The sequence below is a fragment of the Xyrauchen texanus genome, chromosome 17 (genome assembly GCF_025860055.1).
Source record: "Xyrauchen texanus isolate HMW12.3.18 chromosome 17, RBS_HiC_50CHRs, whole genome shotgun sequence".
Lineage (NCBI taxonomy): Eukaryota > Metazoa > Chordata > Actinopteri > Cypriniformes > Catostomidae > Xyrauchen > Xyrauchen texanus.
Window position 1 is genome coordinate 19,036,737 of NC_068292.1, and position 17,990 is coordinate 19,054,726.

Sequence of the window (17,990 nt, forward strand, 5' to 3'; positions counted from 1 at the left end):
CAAGGGACACATAAAAAAAACCTCCACTATCTGTGTTAAAATTACAAATTTACCACAAATTAAATGTTAGTGAGAGAATGTAACACTAAACTCTTAAATGTATGTGGGGGGAGATAGAAATGAATGGAATAGAAATCCATTGATATAGCATCTATTTTTTCAAAGATGTTTGACATGCAGTTTTTGAGACATGAGAAAATGACACGGTGCAATAGAAAAGGATTTATTTAACTTTAAAGCCCACATAAGTGTGTAACATTATAAAAAAGTATTTACTCTTTTGTAGTATTTTATACAAGCCTATAAAAATTGTAATGGGTGAAATTAAACTATGTAAATACCACACGCACTTGGGGTAATAAGTACTTAAATGACACAGGATTGTAGGAATTACTCATATTTACAGGCGTTACTGTGCGAGACGCTGCTTTACATTGAAAAAAAAACAGCGTAGACGGATGCAAAAACGCATTCAGTGCGAACGTCCCCTACTAAACTTAAAATGGAATCGCTTTTAATACAATGACCAGGAAGAAAAGAGAAATGGAGAGAAAAGGCTTAACATGAAAATAGTGTATTTCTTCTTGGATTTGTGTCGTTGTTTTGGCAGTAAATAGTGTTTATCATAAGGGAAATGTAAGAAAATCATGTTGTGTTTTAACTAAACCTGTACTACTATACTTTTATTTTGAATGAATGCAGTAATTGTTCTTACATCTCTCTCTCTCTTCCAGAACGAGCTCTGACATATGCAATAAAATGTAATGGCAAAAGCCAACTCAATAAACAAAACACACGAAAGTTGTGTGTGTTTCAGGTCAATTTCTCTCGATTTGTGAAATATTCTCAGCAGTTTGGGTGTGTGACGCTAAAATACGGGACAAACGGCATTGTGTATGGATTTCATACGGAACATAATTTTTTGTCTTAATTATGGGACGATTCCTTATTTTACAGGACGTTTGGCATATTTTGTTTATTAATTTTACCTGATACTGCCTCAGCGTGAGGGTGACTCTCTCTCTCAGTCCCTCAGTCAGTGTTGGCAGTGACATCAGTTGTCGGGGTGGGGAATGGCACCAATTACAATAAAGAATCTCCAGTTTCACAAAACACCATCTAATACAGTTAAAGTGAAGCTAACATGACAGTAGATCATGGACTTCTGAAGCAGCAAAACAAGTGGGTATACTGATGATATACGCAAATATCGATCTAAGTCGTTATACGCGAACAGCCTTGGGGAAAAAAGTAAGCATACTCTGTATATGTGCGACTACACCACTGATTGGAACACATACAAATTCACTCTTAAGTGCATTGCGTTAATCTTTGAAACTGTTCACAAAGGGTGTCTAATGATAAACTCTGCCAAAGAGCCACCCCACAGTAAGTGCTCTGACTGTCATTTGAAGAGAACTGATGAGGAGCAGATTTAAACACTTGTCATATGCTCTTAACAGCACTTACATTCAGCACTTGCTGTCCTCCAGTGGTGATTTGTCATACTTAATCTTCTTAAGATGAGAATCAACTTTAAATAGCCCCAATCTCACTGATATCTCAGACTCAAGCTGTTAATTATTGTGTTCTTTGACTGTGAATTTGTTGGTATTTCAGTGTTAAATATATGAAAGTCTGTATTTCTGTTGATTTGGTAGGTCATGTGCAGTACCTAACCACCGTCATCAATGAAGGCAAGCTGAAGACCCGCAGAAAATATGGTGTTCAGTATATCCTGGACTCAATTCGGACACACTACAGGTGTGGTTAGAACTTAAATGTACTTTTAAGATTTTATGTGATGTATAATGTTTTTAAGTGTTGTTTTTTTATGTTCACAGTACGGAAAAGGACGGCAGTCCTTTGTCTGATGAAAGGCGAACTGTGCAGATCTCTCTTTACTCTCTGCTGAAGGATCTTCTGAAGTCTCCAACAACTGAGGAGCTTCACAGTGTACTAGCATATGCTGCTATAGTGCAGGACGAGCAACAGGTGATGCAAAGGCACACTGATAGCACACTCTCGCTTAAAGCTGAAGTGTGTAAATCTTTAGTTTTAAAATACTTCCTATCCCTCTATCCCAGCTTAATATTCTATTTGCTGATGCATAATTTACACACTTTTTTAACTTTAAGCCATTTATATGCTATTGCACTCCTAGAAGTTAATTTTTTTTTTACTTTAAGCATATACACTAGAGCTATCAAAGTTAAAGGAATGTTCCATGTTCAATACAAGTTAAGCACAATCAACAGCATTTGTGACATAATATTGATTACCACAAAAATTTATTTCGACTCATCCCTCCTTTTCATAAAAAAAATCTAAACAGTGAGGCACTTACGACTGAAGTCAATGGGGCCATTTTTTGGAGGGTTTAAAGAAGCTTATCATTTTATTAAAGCACTTGCATTAATTCTTCTGTTAAAACTTATGGTATTTTTGTGGTAATCAACATTATGCCACAAATGCAGTCGATTGGGCTTAACTTGTATTGAACCCAGAACGTTCCTTTAACATGCAACACATGGGATTCAGTAATGTTTAATGCTTTCAGTTTTCTTAATCGCAATTAGCGCATTTACTGTTAACTCTACTGTTACCTTCCCTGCGATTACATATGGCACCCAGGAGATGGCACCAAATACATGACCCTGACTCAATGATGACTCAAATGGCACAGAATGAAATTCATTCAATGAAATCTCATTACTAAAATCATGTCTGCATGCAATGCAAACCTTTAGTAATTGTTGTGTTTGCATGTGTAATTAGAACATATGTACAATTAGTATGTTTTATTTGTTTGGAGAGGCTTTTTAACAATTGGAGACATTTTAGGACACTTTGTGAAACATTAAATGTTCCTTGAATTGGTGCTATTTATTGCATTTCCATCTTTATACTTTGGAATGCTTTCTTTATATGTTAATATATGTTAATAAAGTGTTATTGCTACATATTATTTTGTTTTCTTTCCTAAGAATGAAATTAGTGTATTTTGTCAGGAAAAGAAGTACATATGGAGTTACATTTCAGCACTTTCAAAATCAGTGATTAACTATAAAATAATGATGTGATTAATCGCCATTGAAATCGACTGACAGTTCTAATATATAAAAATAATATCTCTTCCTGGAAACAGAACAAATGTAATGATTAATATTCAATAAAAAGCCCTCTAGAATGAGAGTGTCAAACTGCTTTTATAAACTTACTGATATGACTGGAATCTTCATCTCATGTGAGTGGTCATGATTTTATACATATGCTTTAAAATGACAATTAATTTCTTTAGGAAACTAACTTTTTTAATGAGGAGAAAAAACCTTTAAAGAGCAAACAGCCTTTCATCTGTTCCCAACTATTCCCACAATGCTTTGTCTGCCTCTGCAGGTGATCAGTGTTCTGGATGTGTTGCACACTGTATTGAGGAGTTCTCCTTCTCCACGTGAGCAAGCTGTGACTGTCCTTCTGGAGCGAGGGGTGGAGCAGCTCTACTGTCTGCTGCTCAAACCTAATTTTGGCGATGAGGCCCGTGAGAGAGTTTTCAGGGTGAGAACAACAAAAACAAAAACACAAAAATAACTGGATTATTTTCTTGACCATAACTTAAAGGCGAAGTGTGTCATTCAAACTTTTTTTTAGGGCTGTCAAAATTAACTCATTAGCGCGTGAAATAAATTGAAAGGAATATTCTGGGTTCAATACAAGTTAAGCTCAATCAACAGCATTTGTGACATAATATTGATTACCATGAAAATTACTTTTGTCTTGCCCCTCCTTTTCTTTAAAAAAAAAAAGCAAAAAGCTGGGTTACAGTGAGGCACTTACAATGGAAGTGAATGGGGTTGATCCTTCAATATTCACTATTTCAAAAGTATAGCCACCTGACATAAGCGATATGTGTGTTAACATGATGTTAGCATGATAAAATTACTTACCAAACTTTTCTGTGTGAAGTTATTGTCAATTTTACAACTTCATATCCTTAATGATATAATGTCAACAAACCCTAAAATTACTGTAAAAATAATTATTTAAACAACTGTACAGCTCATGTCAACTTCTGACTCAACCAATAATGTTAGGTTAACCAAGTTCTGTGGCTAACATTGCTTGAAGAAACTTTACTGTTTTGTTCTATAATATAAATAACACACAGTCATATCTCAGTTATAAATTTTGAAGCTACTGTTTGTAGTTGCTAGAACTACAGCCATTGTCTGCTTAATTTCCTGTCATTCGTCAAGCTTGATGTTAACCACAGAAAATATTGTATTTATAAATTGAAAACTGCTATTCTAAAAACCTAGTTGAAATTCCAGAGGCAACCCATGGTTTGAAAATACAAATTTGCTTCTGTGGTTTAGGACTACAGCGGAACAGGGGTGGCACTGTAGGAATGTTTGGAAACATGTTTGGAAAACAATCATTATTTTTGCAATTCCATTCGTTGTGATTAGATTGTGATAAGAGCACAGCTCTCCTGACCTGTTCTCCTGCAGGTCATGTATAAAGTCCTGAAGAGTGATCGTGTTCCTGAGCGCAGTAAACAGCGCATCAAACTCAAGGACTCCGGCTACCTCGGCCTGATCTGCTCCTTTGGAGACATCCCTGTTACGATGACAACAGTACGCTGCCTCTATGAGCAGGTGCTCGCCACAGGTAAACTAAAGAAAAGGTGGGCATGGATTTTCAACTTGTGCTTTAGCTTTCACAGGTGGTGATTGGGATGTTTTGTTTTCTGTGCAGATCCCGCTCCTAATTTCAGAGACCTGTTGGCTGTGGCATACCTGTCCCATCGCGCCGACTTAAGTGTTCGACTAGATATCTGTCGTAAGGTGAGTCACTGAGAATGGAGACTGTGATTGGGCCATTGACCAATCAGAATCGAGTATTCCAGAGTCCCATGTAACAAAATAAGTATTTTACTGCCGAATCCTTTATTGACCAAGGGTATTGGCTCCTTGATTGGCCAAGGGTATTCCAGAGAGCCATTTAATAGCACTGTATAATTATAATTGTGGTGATCTGTTCACCCAAAAAAATGTGGGGGGGGGGGGGAATTGTCCTACAAGAATGAAAAAAAAAACCAACTTTGCTTTTCCACTGGTCAAATTTTCGACCATGGTGTGAATAGGTCCTTTGGAATGCATTGTTTCAATTAACAGTCTATTTTCCAGCAGAATTTGTTAATTCTTCCTCTCTTTTTTTCATCCCTGTAGCTCTTCCATTTGATCTATTCCAATGAAGAGTATGTAAAGCAGCTTGCTCGCCAACCTGGGTGGCAGGACGTTCTCACCAAACTCTACGTCAAAGAATCGTATGAGTCTCGTGTTCTCAGCCAATCTAATTCCATATCCAGCCCCACCACCTCGCTAGACCCTGTTCTGTCCAGACCCGTCTTCCGTCGGGAGGAAAGTGTTAGTGAAGACACCCGGCAGAATGTATACATCTCCCTCAATGCCTGCCACGAGGAGGATTACGAGGATGAGGGAGACGACGCAGCTCAGGACACATCAGAGGGCTACTCCGACCTCTCGCAGTCGCCTCCGTCAACTGAGCATCTCAAGAACGACTCCCTCAACTTCAAGCCGTTTGACTCGGCAGAGCAAGGAAGTCGTTCGTCCACGTTGTCCAGCACTTTGGACATTCCACAATCGTCCCGCCTGTTGGAGGAAGAGGAGAATGTGTATCAGCCACTCTCACCTTTCAGCTCACCCTTTGAGCTGGAACTTTACTTTCATAAAGGACTTCAGACCCTTGCAGGAAGTCAGCCAGAGACCCCTTCTCCTCTGGAGCATAACAAAGCCTTCCCAGGGATGAGACCACGCAAGAGTTCCAGCTTGTCCAATGTTCTGGACGACACAAGCTACAGCACTGAACCACCTACAGACACCATCTCCAACACATCCAACCCACAGGTACATACTCCACAGAATGAGCCAGATGACAAAACAACAGACTGAGGACATAATTCCAAGACAAATTGACAAGCAAGGTTAAAAAACATGTCAAAGTTAACAATGTGCCAGGTGTGCCGTTTACATCATTAAGAAGTCTTGGAATGAGGATCTTGTTTGTGTGCTGTATTCAGGGTTTATTTTGTGAATGTTTATTAGAAGTGTTTACTAAGGAAAGTATCACTAGTTACAATTGCAGATACTGAAATAGGTTTTTCAATGGCGAAACCGATATCTTGCAGGATGGCAAACTTACAAGGTTATTGGCTGATGCTGATAATCACAAAATGGCCAGATATTGTCTAAACAATTGCACTATTAGAGTGGTCGACCGATATGGGTTTTCAATGGTTGATACCGATATCTAGCAGTATGGCAAGCAAACAAGTTTATCAGCCAATGCCGATAATCGCAAAATGGCCAAATATCAATATAATAAATATAGACAATATAATAGTCTATCACTAAACTATTACTATTTTCTTACTATATTTACTATTCACTATTACTATTTACTATAAAACCCCTAATTATTATGAATGAATGACACCTCAAACCATGCAACTTTGTTAAGGCGAGGTGTGGTTTTGCTTTCCAAAGCACTTGGACTCAAGATTTTCACATGGCGGATGATTAAAAAAGTTGAAGAAATCCTGTAGATGTTTCACTCGGGCCAGTTGATTAATACCAAGCAACGACCCAGAACACCCTAACAACACAAATCAATAATTGCAGCGAGTGTTGCATGCATAAGCACCACTGAAATTGTCTTCTAGATGTGTGAAAGTCTAGTTTTAAATCTTACAGTCCTTTGAGTTATATTTTACAGTTCTAAGTTAAAATTGTCTCTATATCTCCTGTTAGGCTCCAGAGGAGGAGTTATGTAATTTACTGACTAACATCGTGTTCTCTGTGCTGTGGAGTGGCACCGAAGGATCTGAGGATGTGATATGGAGAGAAAGGGGCCAAGTCTTCTCTGTTCTCACCAAGCTTGGCTCATCTTGCCAGCTGGTGAGGCCACCTGATGACATCAAACGCAGGTCAGAAGCTCAGACCGAAGCACTAATGCTTTAGATCTTACTTTTTATATCTACAGGGTTATGGTTGCATCATGTTTTTGTGTGTGTCTGTGTGCATTCTAGTCTGTTGGAGATGATGCTGGAGTCGTCTCTGTCAGATTTAAGGGACTCTCAGGGTGTGTCCCTACCATATGTGCCTTCTTTACTCCGCCTCCTCAGACTGCTCCAGGATTTCCTATTCGCAGAGGGCACTGACAATCAAACACTATGGAGTGAGAAGGTAGGGAATGGAATGGAATACTAGCATGTTACTTATTGAATACTGTGCAGTATACACTTTTTGTCACACAGGAAAGGAAAGGTCATGTGCATTGTGTTGATGGATGCTCTGCTGTATGTTGTAGTAGGTAATCCTAGTGTTCCTTGCATACAGAAAACTTGCATACTGTGTGCATATACTATAAACTGCAGAAATAGTGAGAGTAGTACGGTAATATGGTATTCCGAACATTGCCATAATTTGTGTTTTAACGCACACACTCCTGTTCCACTGACATAGTCTTTGACAAAAGAGGTTGGAGAACAGTTTTAGACACAAGTTTTAGAAAAAATGTTGTATAGTGAATATGTTTTCAAAAATAATGCCATGAATCATTTTTATTTATCGATTAACTTCATACAAAGTGCAGTAAACATAAAAAGCTATCTCAATTTATGGTTATGGCTGTTACGATTATGAAATTTGGCGATTAACTGTAAAAAAAATAATTGCGATTATGACGATTAATTGTCTGTTTTAGGGCTGTAATGATTAATATTCTCGTTAAGAGCTTTCATTATTTTCTTATAAATTGTCATATTTTTTAAGGTGTGTTTTTTCTGCATTTGTGCTTCATATACCTTAAGAAGTCATTTTTACATATTTAACTTAGGTTAGCTTAAATAAAATAGGAATCAAATTTTAAGGCTATAAAAACTTATGCATGACATGAAAAATTATGTTTTAAAATCTAAATACTCCAGATACTTAAAATATGTCTCTCCTTTTGGAGAGACTTTAGTTGAACTTTAGTTTTGGTAAATTTTACATTTAAATGAACTTCATATATTTAATTTTTTTTAAATAAAATAAAATCTATATTTAATTATATTTATATTGTGTTTTTATTATATTATGCAATAGTAAAAAATTTATCTCCTAATTTCTTCACTTTCACACGTTATTTTAATGCTTTGATTAAACCCACGAGTCCTTATTTGTCCTGAAGCAAAACCTTTCGTTTCATCATTTTATCAGTCCACAGAAATAAAGTGTGCGTCTCCTCCTCTGTGTCTCTGTGTGTTATTAACACAGCATGTGTGAACCAGGAACATTTGCCATAACACAATCGTTTAAAGTGAAACCGTTTATTGAGTTTGGCGCTAACCTCTGCTGAGAGCACACGTAACAGAGCGCTTCACATGCTCTTCAGAACAGGAGCTGGTTGACCTCCGCAGTGCGTCTCAGTGATGCTCGGAGTTGACTGAATGACACACAAACGCACTGTTCATTTATACAGTATATTTGCTAAAAATTCCCTTATATGGGCATTACATTGAGATAGGAATTGAAATGCCAAGTTATTGCAGTTGTCTCAAATGGATAGATCAAATGACCGTGGATAGATGGTTATTTAATAATCACAATAGGCCTATATATGGTGTGACCAACCTGTCTTTAAAACTGCTCCAGTTCTCCCTAGGGACACCTGGACACAGTTTTTCTTGGTTGTTGGCAGACAGGATGTTCCAAGCTTCTTTGAGAAGTTGCCATAGTTCTTCTGTCTATTTAGATTGTCTCAGTTGCTTCTGTCTTTTCATGTAATCCCAGACTGATTCAATGATGTTGAGATCAGGGCTCTGTAGGGGCCATACCATCTGTTGTAGGACTCTTTGTTCTTCTATTCTGTTCTATTTGCAAAAGGATTTTTGGGAAATCTAAAATGTATATTTCAGACTGACACACTGAAGGTGGAAGATATAAAATAACCATCTTAAGACAAATGTTTTTGTGAAACATCTAATGTGCCTAAGACTTTTGCACAGTACTGGACATAACATAAGCATCTGTGTTTATGGCAGATCTTTGAGGGGGTGGTGAATCTGTTGGACAGGCTGCAGGCGTGGCACACGACCCCTGGATCAGCAGGGGCCCCTGAACTCAAAGAGATGTCTCTGATTGGCCTGCGCATCATCACTGGATACATTCAGCAGCAGCAGAACCCACAGGTACACACACATAAAGATTCACCAGACAAATCCTCTTCCCTATCTCCATCCTGTTTGCGTGCTTGCTTGAATTTGTAAATTTTTACACAGTGAAGGAGGGATATCGGAGAATTTGCGTTTGTGTTGCGAGGACAAGTGGCTGGAGTTTATTTATATATATTTTTGTGCAGCTGGAGATTTCTTGGGATGTACAGTTCGAGTTTTCTTTAATCATTATGTTTGGTGTATTGCGATTCAAAAATGAATATATTGTATTTACTCGCTTGTTTCTCATTTAACTGTATTGGCACAACGGCTCCCGTCTCATCGTAGGCGTGTGGCCATAAACTAACATTCTCCCCATGGTGTGCTCAATTCCCAATGTGCTCTAGGTGTTCGTAGTGGCGTAGTGAGTCGCCTCAATCCAGGTGGCGGAGGACGTATCCCAGTTGCCTCCGCATCTGAGACCATCAATCCGCGCATCTTATCACGTGGCTTGTTGGGCATCCATGCACAACTCGCAACCGAGAGCAAGAACCAAATTTTATCGACCACGGGGCGTTAACCAAACGTGACTCTACCCACCCTAGCAACCGAGCCATTTGGTTGTTTAGGAAGCCTGACTGGTGTCACTCAGCACGCCCTGGATTTCAACTTGCGACTCCAGGTGTGGTAGTCAGCGTCTTTGCTTGCTGAGCTACCCAGGCCCCTAAACTAAAGCCTGTTGACTATTTTTTTAAATGTGACGAATCGTTCGACATGTCCGGTCCCCAATTCCTGTTTTAGTAGGAAATATGTCAAAACAGCAAATCGAACTGGGCTCTTCAAGGCACTTCAGTGTGACCAAAATATTTCTGCAAATTATGTGAGATGAACTAAATGATTATAACCACAACATGTCAAACAAATGGAAATTAAAATGAACTGTTACTGGAGACAAGTTATATTCCCTTCTGCAGGTGGAGTGTTGAATATTCACGCTGAGATGTTTTTCTATCATATTCTGGATTATTGGATGTGTCTTTGGGGTTTTAAATAGCTTTTTATGTAAATGTCTTCAGTTTATTCCAGTGGAGAGCAGATGTCCATATAAGGACAGATGTGTGTTTTTTTTTTTTTTCATTTTCCTATACAATACTAAGCTAATTCTGCAACTTCAACTGTTGTTTGAAAAAAGACCCTTGATTTTGTTTAAGATGTAATATCGTAAATATACCATATTACAAAAATTTGCTGGCCATAAGCATTTCTTAAAGCCCATGAATATATTCATTGGAATGATTCTTTGGATCAAAAAAATTTACTAACCAACATAACTATGAAAGTGGCACAGTTGGTATTGCATGAACTGACAACATTGGAAGAGCTGCTGTGCAAATAGGGACGCTGAGTTAAACCGGTCTGTGTCATGTATTTTATATACTTTATATAGTAAAAGTGCAGAATTCTGATTTAAAAAAAATTATTTTCACAATGCAAAGTGCATATTTAAAGAAAGGCCTATTGTGTAAAAAAGAAAAATGTGTACACGGAAAAAAACATGAAACACAAATACCCCCCAAACCATTATAGTTATATGCAGTAAAATAAATCTGTCTGTTGTCTTCCTCTCTCCTTCTCTCTATCCTTCTCTCTCTTCCCCTCCCTTTTCTCTCAAAGGTGTGTGTGATGGCATGTTTAAAGCTGCACAGTCTGCTGCAGACTGTGTTAAGTCTGTCCTGGGAGGAGGTTTGTTTTCTGCTGGGTCGTCTTGGCGCACATCTTTGGCCTGCAAACTCGGGTTCTGACCAGGGCACCGAAGCTTTGCTGACCCCTTTGGTGCCCATTGTCCGTGCACTGCTGGACCAGCATGCAGATCTCACCACCCTTCAGAAGATGCTGCCCAACCTGCCCGCCACCAACGGCAGCCCCTCCTTCGCCCAAGATCTCCACAACTACTGCAGCACTGCAGAGTGGCAATATTTCAACCAGAACCACGTCAGTACAAAAACACAAACACCCCACTTAAAGGGATAGTTCACCCAAAAATGTATATTCTCTCATCATTTACTCACCCACTAATGCTATTCCAGATGTGTGTGACTTTCTTTCTTCTGCTGAACACAAACATAGATTTTTAAAAGAATATCTCAGCTCTGGGTCCTCACAATGCAAGTGATTTGGTATAACATTTTTAAGCTCCAAAAGCACAAAAAGGCAACATCAAAGTCCATTGGTTTAATTCATGTCTTCAGAAGTGATATGATTGGTGTGGGTGAGAAACAGATCAATATTTAAGTCCTTTTTTACTATCAATCTCCACTTTCACTTTCACACTCTTCTTTTGTTTTTGGCTATTCACGTTATTTGTGCATATCGACACTTACTGGGCAAGGAGGAGAATTAATGGTAAAAACATATTTAGATATTGACCTGTTTCTCACCCACACTTATCATATCTCTTCTGAAGACATTTATTTGTCCACTGGAATTTTATGGATTACTTTTATGCTCCCTTTATGTGCTTTTTAGAGCTGCATAGTTCTGGCCACCAATCACTTGGATTGTGAGAGCTTACAGAGCTGAAATATTCTTCTAAAATCATTGTTTGTGTTCAGCAGAAGAAAAAAAGTCATACGCATCTTTGATGGCATGAGGGTGAGTAAATGATGAGAGAAATTTCATTTTTGGGTGAACAATACATTTAAAGGAAAGGTTCACCCAAAAATAAAAAATTCTGTCATCTTTTACACACCCTCATTTTGTGCCATACCTGTGTGATTTTCTTTCTTTCTTCTATGAAACACAAAATGAGATGTTTAGCAGAATGTTAATGGTGCTCTGTTCCATACAATGCAAGTGGATGGTGACCAGGGACTTTGAAGTTCCAAATAGGATAGTAAAGCCCAAAGTATGCTTCGGTTTTGACGTGAACGATGAGCGTCTGCTTACAGCTGAACACTCACTTAAAAAAATATACTTCAGTTGACTGAGCATCCATACACATGTGGTTGGCGCTTGCACAGTACAACTGCTATGAGATATTGGACTTTAGACATTGTTATAGTCCTTCAAACTCAAGTTATACAAATGCAGGTATCAGTTGCTCAGTGGAGAGTGCTGTCACCTTGTGGACTAATTAGTGCAAATAATACCAGGCGCATGCACGTTCTATGTGTTCAGTGTAGAAAAAAATCATCTGTGAGCGTTCAGTCCTCGAGCACTCTGCTGATAACAAAATGTGTCACACGTCCTGTGCGTCTGGCTGAAGGATCCTTTGGTCTTAAGGCACCAAAAAAGCATAAGTTCTCCATAAGATTTATGCACTGTATTCCAAGTCATTTGAAGACATCTGATAGCTTTGTGTAGGAACAGACTGAAATTTAAAAGATTATTCTGGGTTCAATACAAGTTAAGCTCAATTGACAGCATTTGTGACAAAGAAGATTACCACAAAAATGTATTTAAACTTGTCTCAATAAAAAATAAAAAAATAAAAAAAATCGAGTTACAGTGAGTCACAATGAAAGGGGCAAATATTTGTTGGGTTTAAAGGCAGAAATTTTAAGCTTATGATTTTATAACAGCACCTAGATTAGTTCTTATGTAAAAACTCATAAAGGTGTAAATCTGTAAAGGTATATAAATTGTCAGTTTTAAAGTGGTTTTAGGGTTTGTTGATTTTATATGGTCTAGCATCAAAGTTGTAAAATTGGCTTTAACTTTACACAGAAAAGTTTAGTAAGTGATTTTATCACACTAAAATCATGTTTACATGCATAATGTTTATGTATTGTGGCTATACTTTTGAAAAAGTGAGTATTTTAATGTTAAAATATTTTGGCCCCCATTGACTTCCATTGTAAATGCCCAACCGTAATCTTTTTTAAAAAAAAGGACGGACGAGTCAAAATGAATTTTTGTGTTAATCAATATTATGCCTCAAATGCTGTCGATTTAGATTAACTTGTACTGAGCAAGTCTTTATTCACAGAAAATCTTGCTTGACAGCCTTAGTCACCATTCACTTTCATTGTATGGAAAAGAGCAACTTGAACATTCTTCTATAAAAATCAATAAATAAAATAAAAAAACACCTTTTGTGCTCCATTAATAAAAGAAAGGCATGTGGGTTTTGAAAGACAAGAAGTTGAGTAAATGATTAAAGAACTTTCATTTTTGGGTGAATTATTAATTTAAGAGACATATCCTTCAACACAGTTAGTCTATTTACCTCACTGAGGCATTTATGATAAATATCAGTGCATATTACCTTTTTTCGTACCTTTTTTTGGATGCAAATAGACAAAAATAGATCTCTCTCTTCTCATTCTCTGTCAAACACAGGATAAGCTCATCATTTCACACAAAGCTCAGTCCTGAAAGACTATATACCCCATTTTCTTTGAAATACCCAATGGCCTCATCCTCATTTAGAGTATACATCATTTAATTGCCTCTCACTCGTTTCAGCTTCTCTCAAGCCATTTGACTGCCTTTACCAGAGGTCTAGTACCAGTGTTATAGACCCCAAAACATCATAAGTGTATAACTCACACTCTGGACGTGTGTTTGCTTTAACACGAGGGCACTTTGACAGTTAATACCCATCCATTGTAGTGATGAACTCTTTATTTAGACCCTGTAGAGATGAAAGCTGCTCATCCAGTGCCAAGTAAAGATGGAAAAATCCTGATTTATTCCCCACATCTCACAAATCCAAAACAAACCGTGTGTTTAAATTAAACAGACATTGTGACGGAGAGACCTGGAGGGGAATTGTGGACAAAGGAGTATGAGAGTGTGTGATTATAAATCTGCCCTGTTTGGACTGTTTGTATATACAAATCACATGGTACATTACCATACCTTGAATCTAGAAGTAAACCATGTTTTATGTCATGCCCCAAGTGTACACTATATGACACTATATGATCAACAGTACCCTCTTCTAATTAACAGCTTTTGGTTATTCCAGTAGTTCCACAGTGATTGTAATTCCTAATGCTACAGCATACAATAGCATTCTGCGTCTGTTTGAAGAAGGTCCATTTCTATTCGAGCATGACAATGCCCCTGTGCAAAAAGCTTTTTACTGCAATTACTGGAATAGCCAAACCCATTATAGAGAAAGAGGTGTCCACATACTTTTGGCCATATAGTGTATTTAGGTGCAAGAAGACGAAGTGAAAGAGTTGTGTTTGTTTGTAATGAGAGTTTAAAGGGTTAGTTCACTAAAAAATTATCCCATAATTTACTCTTCTTTCAGCCAAACACAATCAGAGTTACATAAAAAAATATCCTGGCTCTTTCAAGCTTTATAATGGAAGTAATTGTTACCTGCATTTTACAAAAACGCATCACTTCGATTCAGAAGGCCTTTATAAACCCCTGGAGCTGTATGGATTACTTTTTTGATGGATGGATGTGCTTTTTTGGGCTTCAAAATCAAAGTTACCATTCACTCCCATTATAAAGCTTGGAAGAGCCAGGATGTTTTTTAATATAACTTCGATTGTGTTTGGCTGAAAGAAGAAAGTCATATACACCTAGGATGGCTTGAGGGTGAGTAAATTATGAACTAACCCTTTAATGAACGTGTAAAATACAGATAAAATCAAATCTCAGCTATGCATATAAGTAGAGTGAATGTTGCCTAATGATAGGCCTACGTAAGTAGAGATGATAATTTGAGATTTGCTCCATAATGTATTCCTATAGGTGGAGCCCACTATGCAGCAATATGAGCTAGACACTTTTGGGAAGAGTCACGACCTGATGTCCAACTTTTGGAATTCCTGTTTTGATGACCTCATGAGCACCGCGCAGAGGAGAGACAAGGACCGCACCGACTGCAAAGCCAAGTTTCAGGTGTCTGTTAAAACCATTAATTCAAATACAACTCAAACCCTGGAATTATGAATTACGCTGGAATCATATTTCCACAATATTTCTGCAAAAGCTCAAAAATAACAGATGATTAGGACATAGACTACTTCATGCAGTTGTAACACAGAAAGTGTTTGTGTTGTCGTCTTCGTAGGAGCTCATAGTTGACCCGTACCTGAAACGTATGCGTACTGAGAACAGCCGATTTCACAGTGTGCAGAAGATGAGTAACGGCCAACAGGTGGTGGTGTGGAGGCATTGGAAATCTCTCCGTAGGTTACTCAGCAGTGAGAGAGGAGCCTGGGCACTTAGGTCTGTGCTGGTTAAAATCAACCTCTAAATAGGATGTGTTGAAGTGTTATTTTTATTATTCTAATGTCCTTATTTATTTCCCATCATCATTTTTGTCTGGTGTGAGATTTTAATTAACTAATTGAAGATACTGTATTATTTTGAGATATGTACCTTAAGTTATAGATATGCATATGGGTGATTCCTAAGTTAGGGGAACTTTTGACTACTAGATATCTTAAAAAATGTACTTAATCAACATAATGATGGTGTAGATTGTTGGTTTGTGTGTTTTGGTAATGTCTTTCCAGTTTTTGGAGAAAAAAGTTTAATAATACTAGGAGACAACTAGTTAGCTAGCATCATAAAGAAAAATGTGTTGTTTCTTAAATAAAATTCTCATATACTAACACATTTGGTAATGACACCTATTAAAGTTGTTCTTCGATCATGCTGTAAAAATCTCTGTAAAAAAAATTTTTTCTGATCTTCAAGCAAAAATGCTTGTTGAGATTGTATTGGCAACAGTATCGAGGATGTACATTTTTTTAAATTTTCTTTGTGATTCCGCTATACAAAGTTCCCTAAAAGATAAAAGTGAGATGTGCAATGGCCTTTAATGAAGTTCAGTTGCATACGCTGGTGCTGTATATTCAGATATGATATATTGTAGTATGCGTGATGGTGGACTGAGGGGAAGTGTTTGTGTTTCAGGGTTCAGCCAGAGGTGAAATGGAAACTATCGAGTGCAGAGACGTACTCCAAGATGCGTCTGAAGCTGGTGCCCAACTACAACTTTGATTCCCACGCTGAGGCCAGTGCACTAAGAGATAACATGGGTTCGTATTGCTGGGGAGCATTTTAGCCTGAATTACACACTTACAGATATTGCTAGACATCAGGTTAATTTACATTGAGTTCATTTTCATTTGGTTGTGGTCCGTTGTAGGTATTTATTGTTGTAGGTATTTATTGTTAGCAGTAATGGTGGTGGCCGACACCGATATCTAGAGGGCAGGATGGCCGATATACAGTAAATACCTATTTAAATGCAGAAACATAATACAACTTAACAACAGGAAATCAGATGTACACGAAATTTATAAAGTGAAACAAACACTTATTTTATGCAGTACTTTCCCAAATTTGCATACATTAAAGAAAAAAACCTTGAAAACAGAAAGTGTTGACTATCCATTGACAAATCTATTTTGGAACTGATACAAGGGAAAGTTAAGTCCAAGTGAACACAGTTATTGGCCAATGCCGATAATCAAAAAATGGCCAAATATCGGTGGAACAGGTTCAATGAAAGTAGGAAGCGGGAGACGCTTTTTATTGATACAAATAGAACCCGTTCACTTAGAGCACAACAGTGAAGCTTAAATTTAATGGCACCGGCCAACACACAAACAGCTTCTCAGCTGTTCTCTCTCTGCACTCTCTGTGGACTGGCCCCTTTTATTTCTCCCGTCTCTCACAGCAAACACAGAAACAACCAATTACCAGCAATTCATCTCAGATGAGAACCCTTACTGCTTACTGTCTTTCCAGACAAAGCTCCACCATGCCCTTGCTTCCATAATCAGCCAATTATTTGGCCTGGCCAAAATACCGGTCTATAAATAGTAATAATATATTTAACATTTGTTGGTTTTGAACCCTACGAAATGCAATCCCTAAGCCAGCAAAATATTCCAGGAATATTCCAGGTTCAATACATGTTAAGCTCAATCAACAGCATTTGTGACACAATATTGACTACCAGGAAAAATTTGTTTGATTTGTCCCTCCTTTTCTTTAAAAATAGCAAACATTTGGATTACTGTGAGGCAATTACAATGGAAGTAAATGGGGCCAGTTTTTGAACATTAAAATACTCAGTTTCAAATGTATAGCCACGAGACAAACAATATGCATGTTAACATTATTTTAGTGTGATAAAATCACTTACTAACCTTTTCTGTGTAGAGTTACAGCCAGTTTTACGACTTTGTTGCAATGATGATGTATTGTCTACAAACCCTAAAATGACTGTAAAAATACAGGATTTACAGCTCAAATAATACACAAGTTTTAACAGAAGAATTAATGCAAGTGTGTTAGCGTTCTGAAGCTTTCACGTGACCGAGCCTTTCAATTAGCCACACCCCCTCATTCCAAAACCTCCCCTCCAAAGATAATTTTGAGAACAAAACAAAGCAACAGAGCGTTGTTTGTTCCTGTGGCTGTCAAATTCAATAGTGGCACAGTAGCACCCTCAACTGAAAAACATTATGAATCATAGCCTCAAAGATACATTCACTATGAGAACGATCCAAATGATTGACAGGTGAAACAGGAGGACAGGCGGTCCGCAGACACATTTTTGTTTGCCGTTTACAAAGTCTACAGCTGTCACAGAGACTGTTTTTTTTTTGCTTTCTTTTAAAGAAAAGGCGGATACGATTTAAAATATTTTTTTTTGGTAATGAACATTATGCCACAAATGCTGATGATTGAACTTAACTTGCACTGAACCCGGAAGGTTCCTTTAACCTCAGGATGATATAGGAGGATTGTTCATGTAATTACTGTATTGTAAGTTCATTTAGAT

General features: G+C 37.7%; 1 protein-coding gene across 4 annotated transcripts in view; it reads left to right on the plus strand.

The window, feature by feature from the left end:
- Positions 1 to 17,990, plus strand: part of LOC127657945 (neurobeachin-like protein 2) — an 83,962-nt gene that overhangs the window by 47,282 nt on the left and 18,690 nt on the right. For all 4 annotated transcript variants that reach the window (XR_007972340.1, XM_052146967.1, XM_052146969.1 and 1 more), the window contains 13 exons: positions 1,662 to 1,764; positions 1,845 to 1,995; positions 3,400 to 3,558; positions 4,512 to 4,671; positions 4,759 to 4,847; positions 5,232 to 5,930; positions 6,834 to 7,009; positions 7,112 to 7,268; positions 9,110 to 9,256; positions 10,895 to 11,212; positions 14,936 to 15,085; positions 15,258 to 15,415; positions 16,109 to 16,233. Coding sequence is in view for 3 of the 4 variants with exons in the window: in XM_052146967.1 (XP_052002927.1) it covers positions 1,662 to 1,764; positions 1,845 to 1,995; positions 3,400 to 3,558; positions 4,512 to 4,671; positions 4,759 to 4,847; positions 5,232 to 5,930; positions 6,834 to 7,009; positions 7,112 to 7,268; positions 9,110 to 9,256; positions 10,895 to 11,212; positions 14,936 to 15,085; positions 15,258 to 15,415; positions 16,109 to 16,233 (2,592 nt within the window). In the remaining variant the exon portion in view is untranslated. The remainder of the gene's footprint in view (positions 1 to 1,661; positions 1,765 to 1,844; positions 1,996 to 3,399; positions 3,559 to 4,511; positions 4,672 to 4,758; positions 4,848 to 5,231; positions 5,931 to 6,833; positions 7,010 to 7,111; positions 7,269 to 9,109; positions 9,257 to 10,894; positions 11,213 to 14,935; positions 15,086 to 15,257; positions 15,416 to 16,108; positions 16,234 to 17,990) is intronic.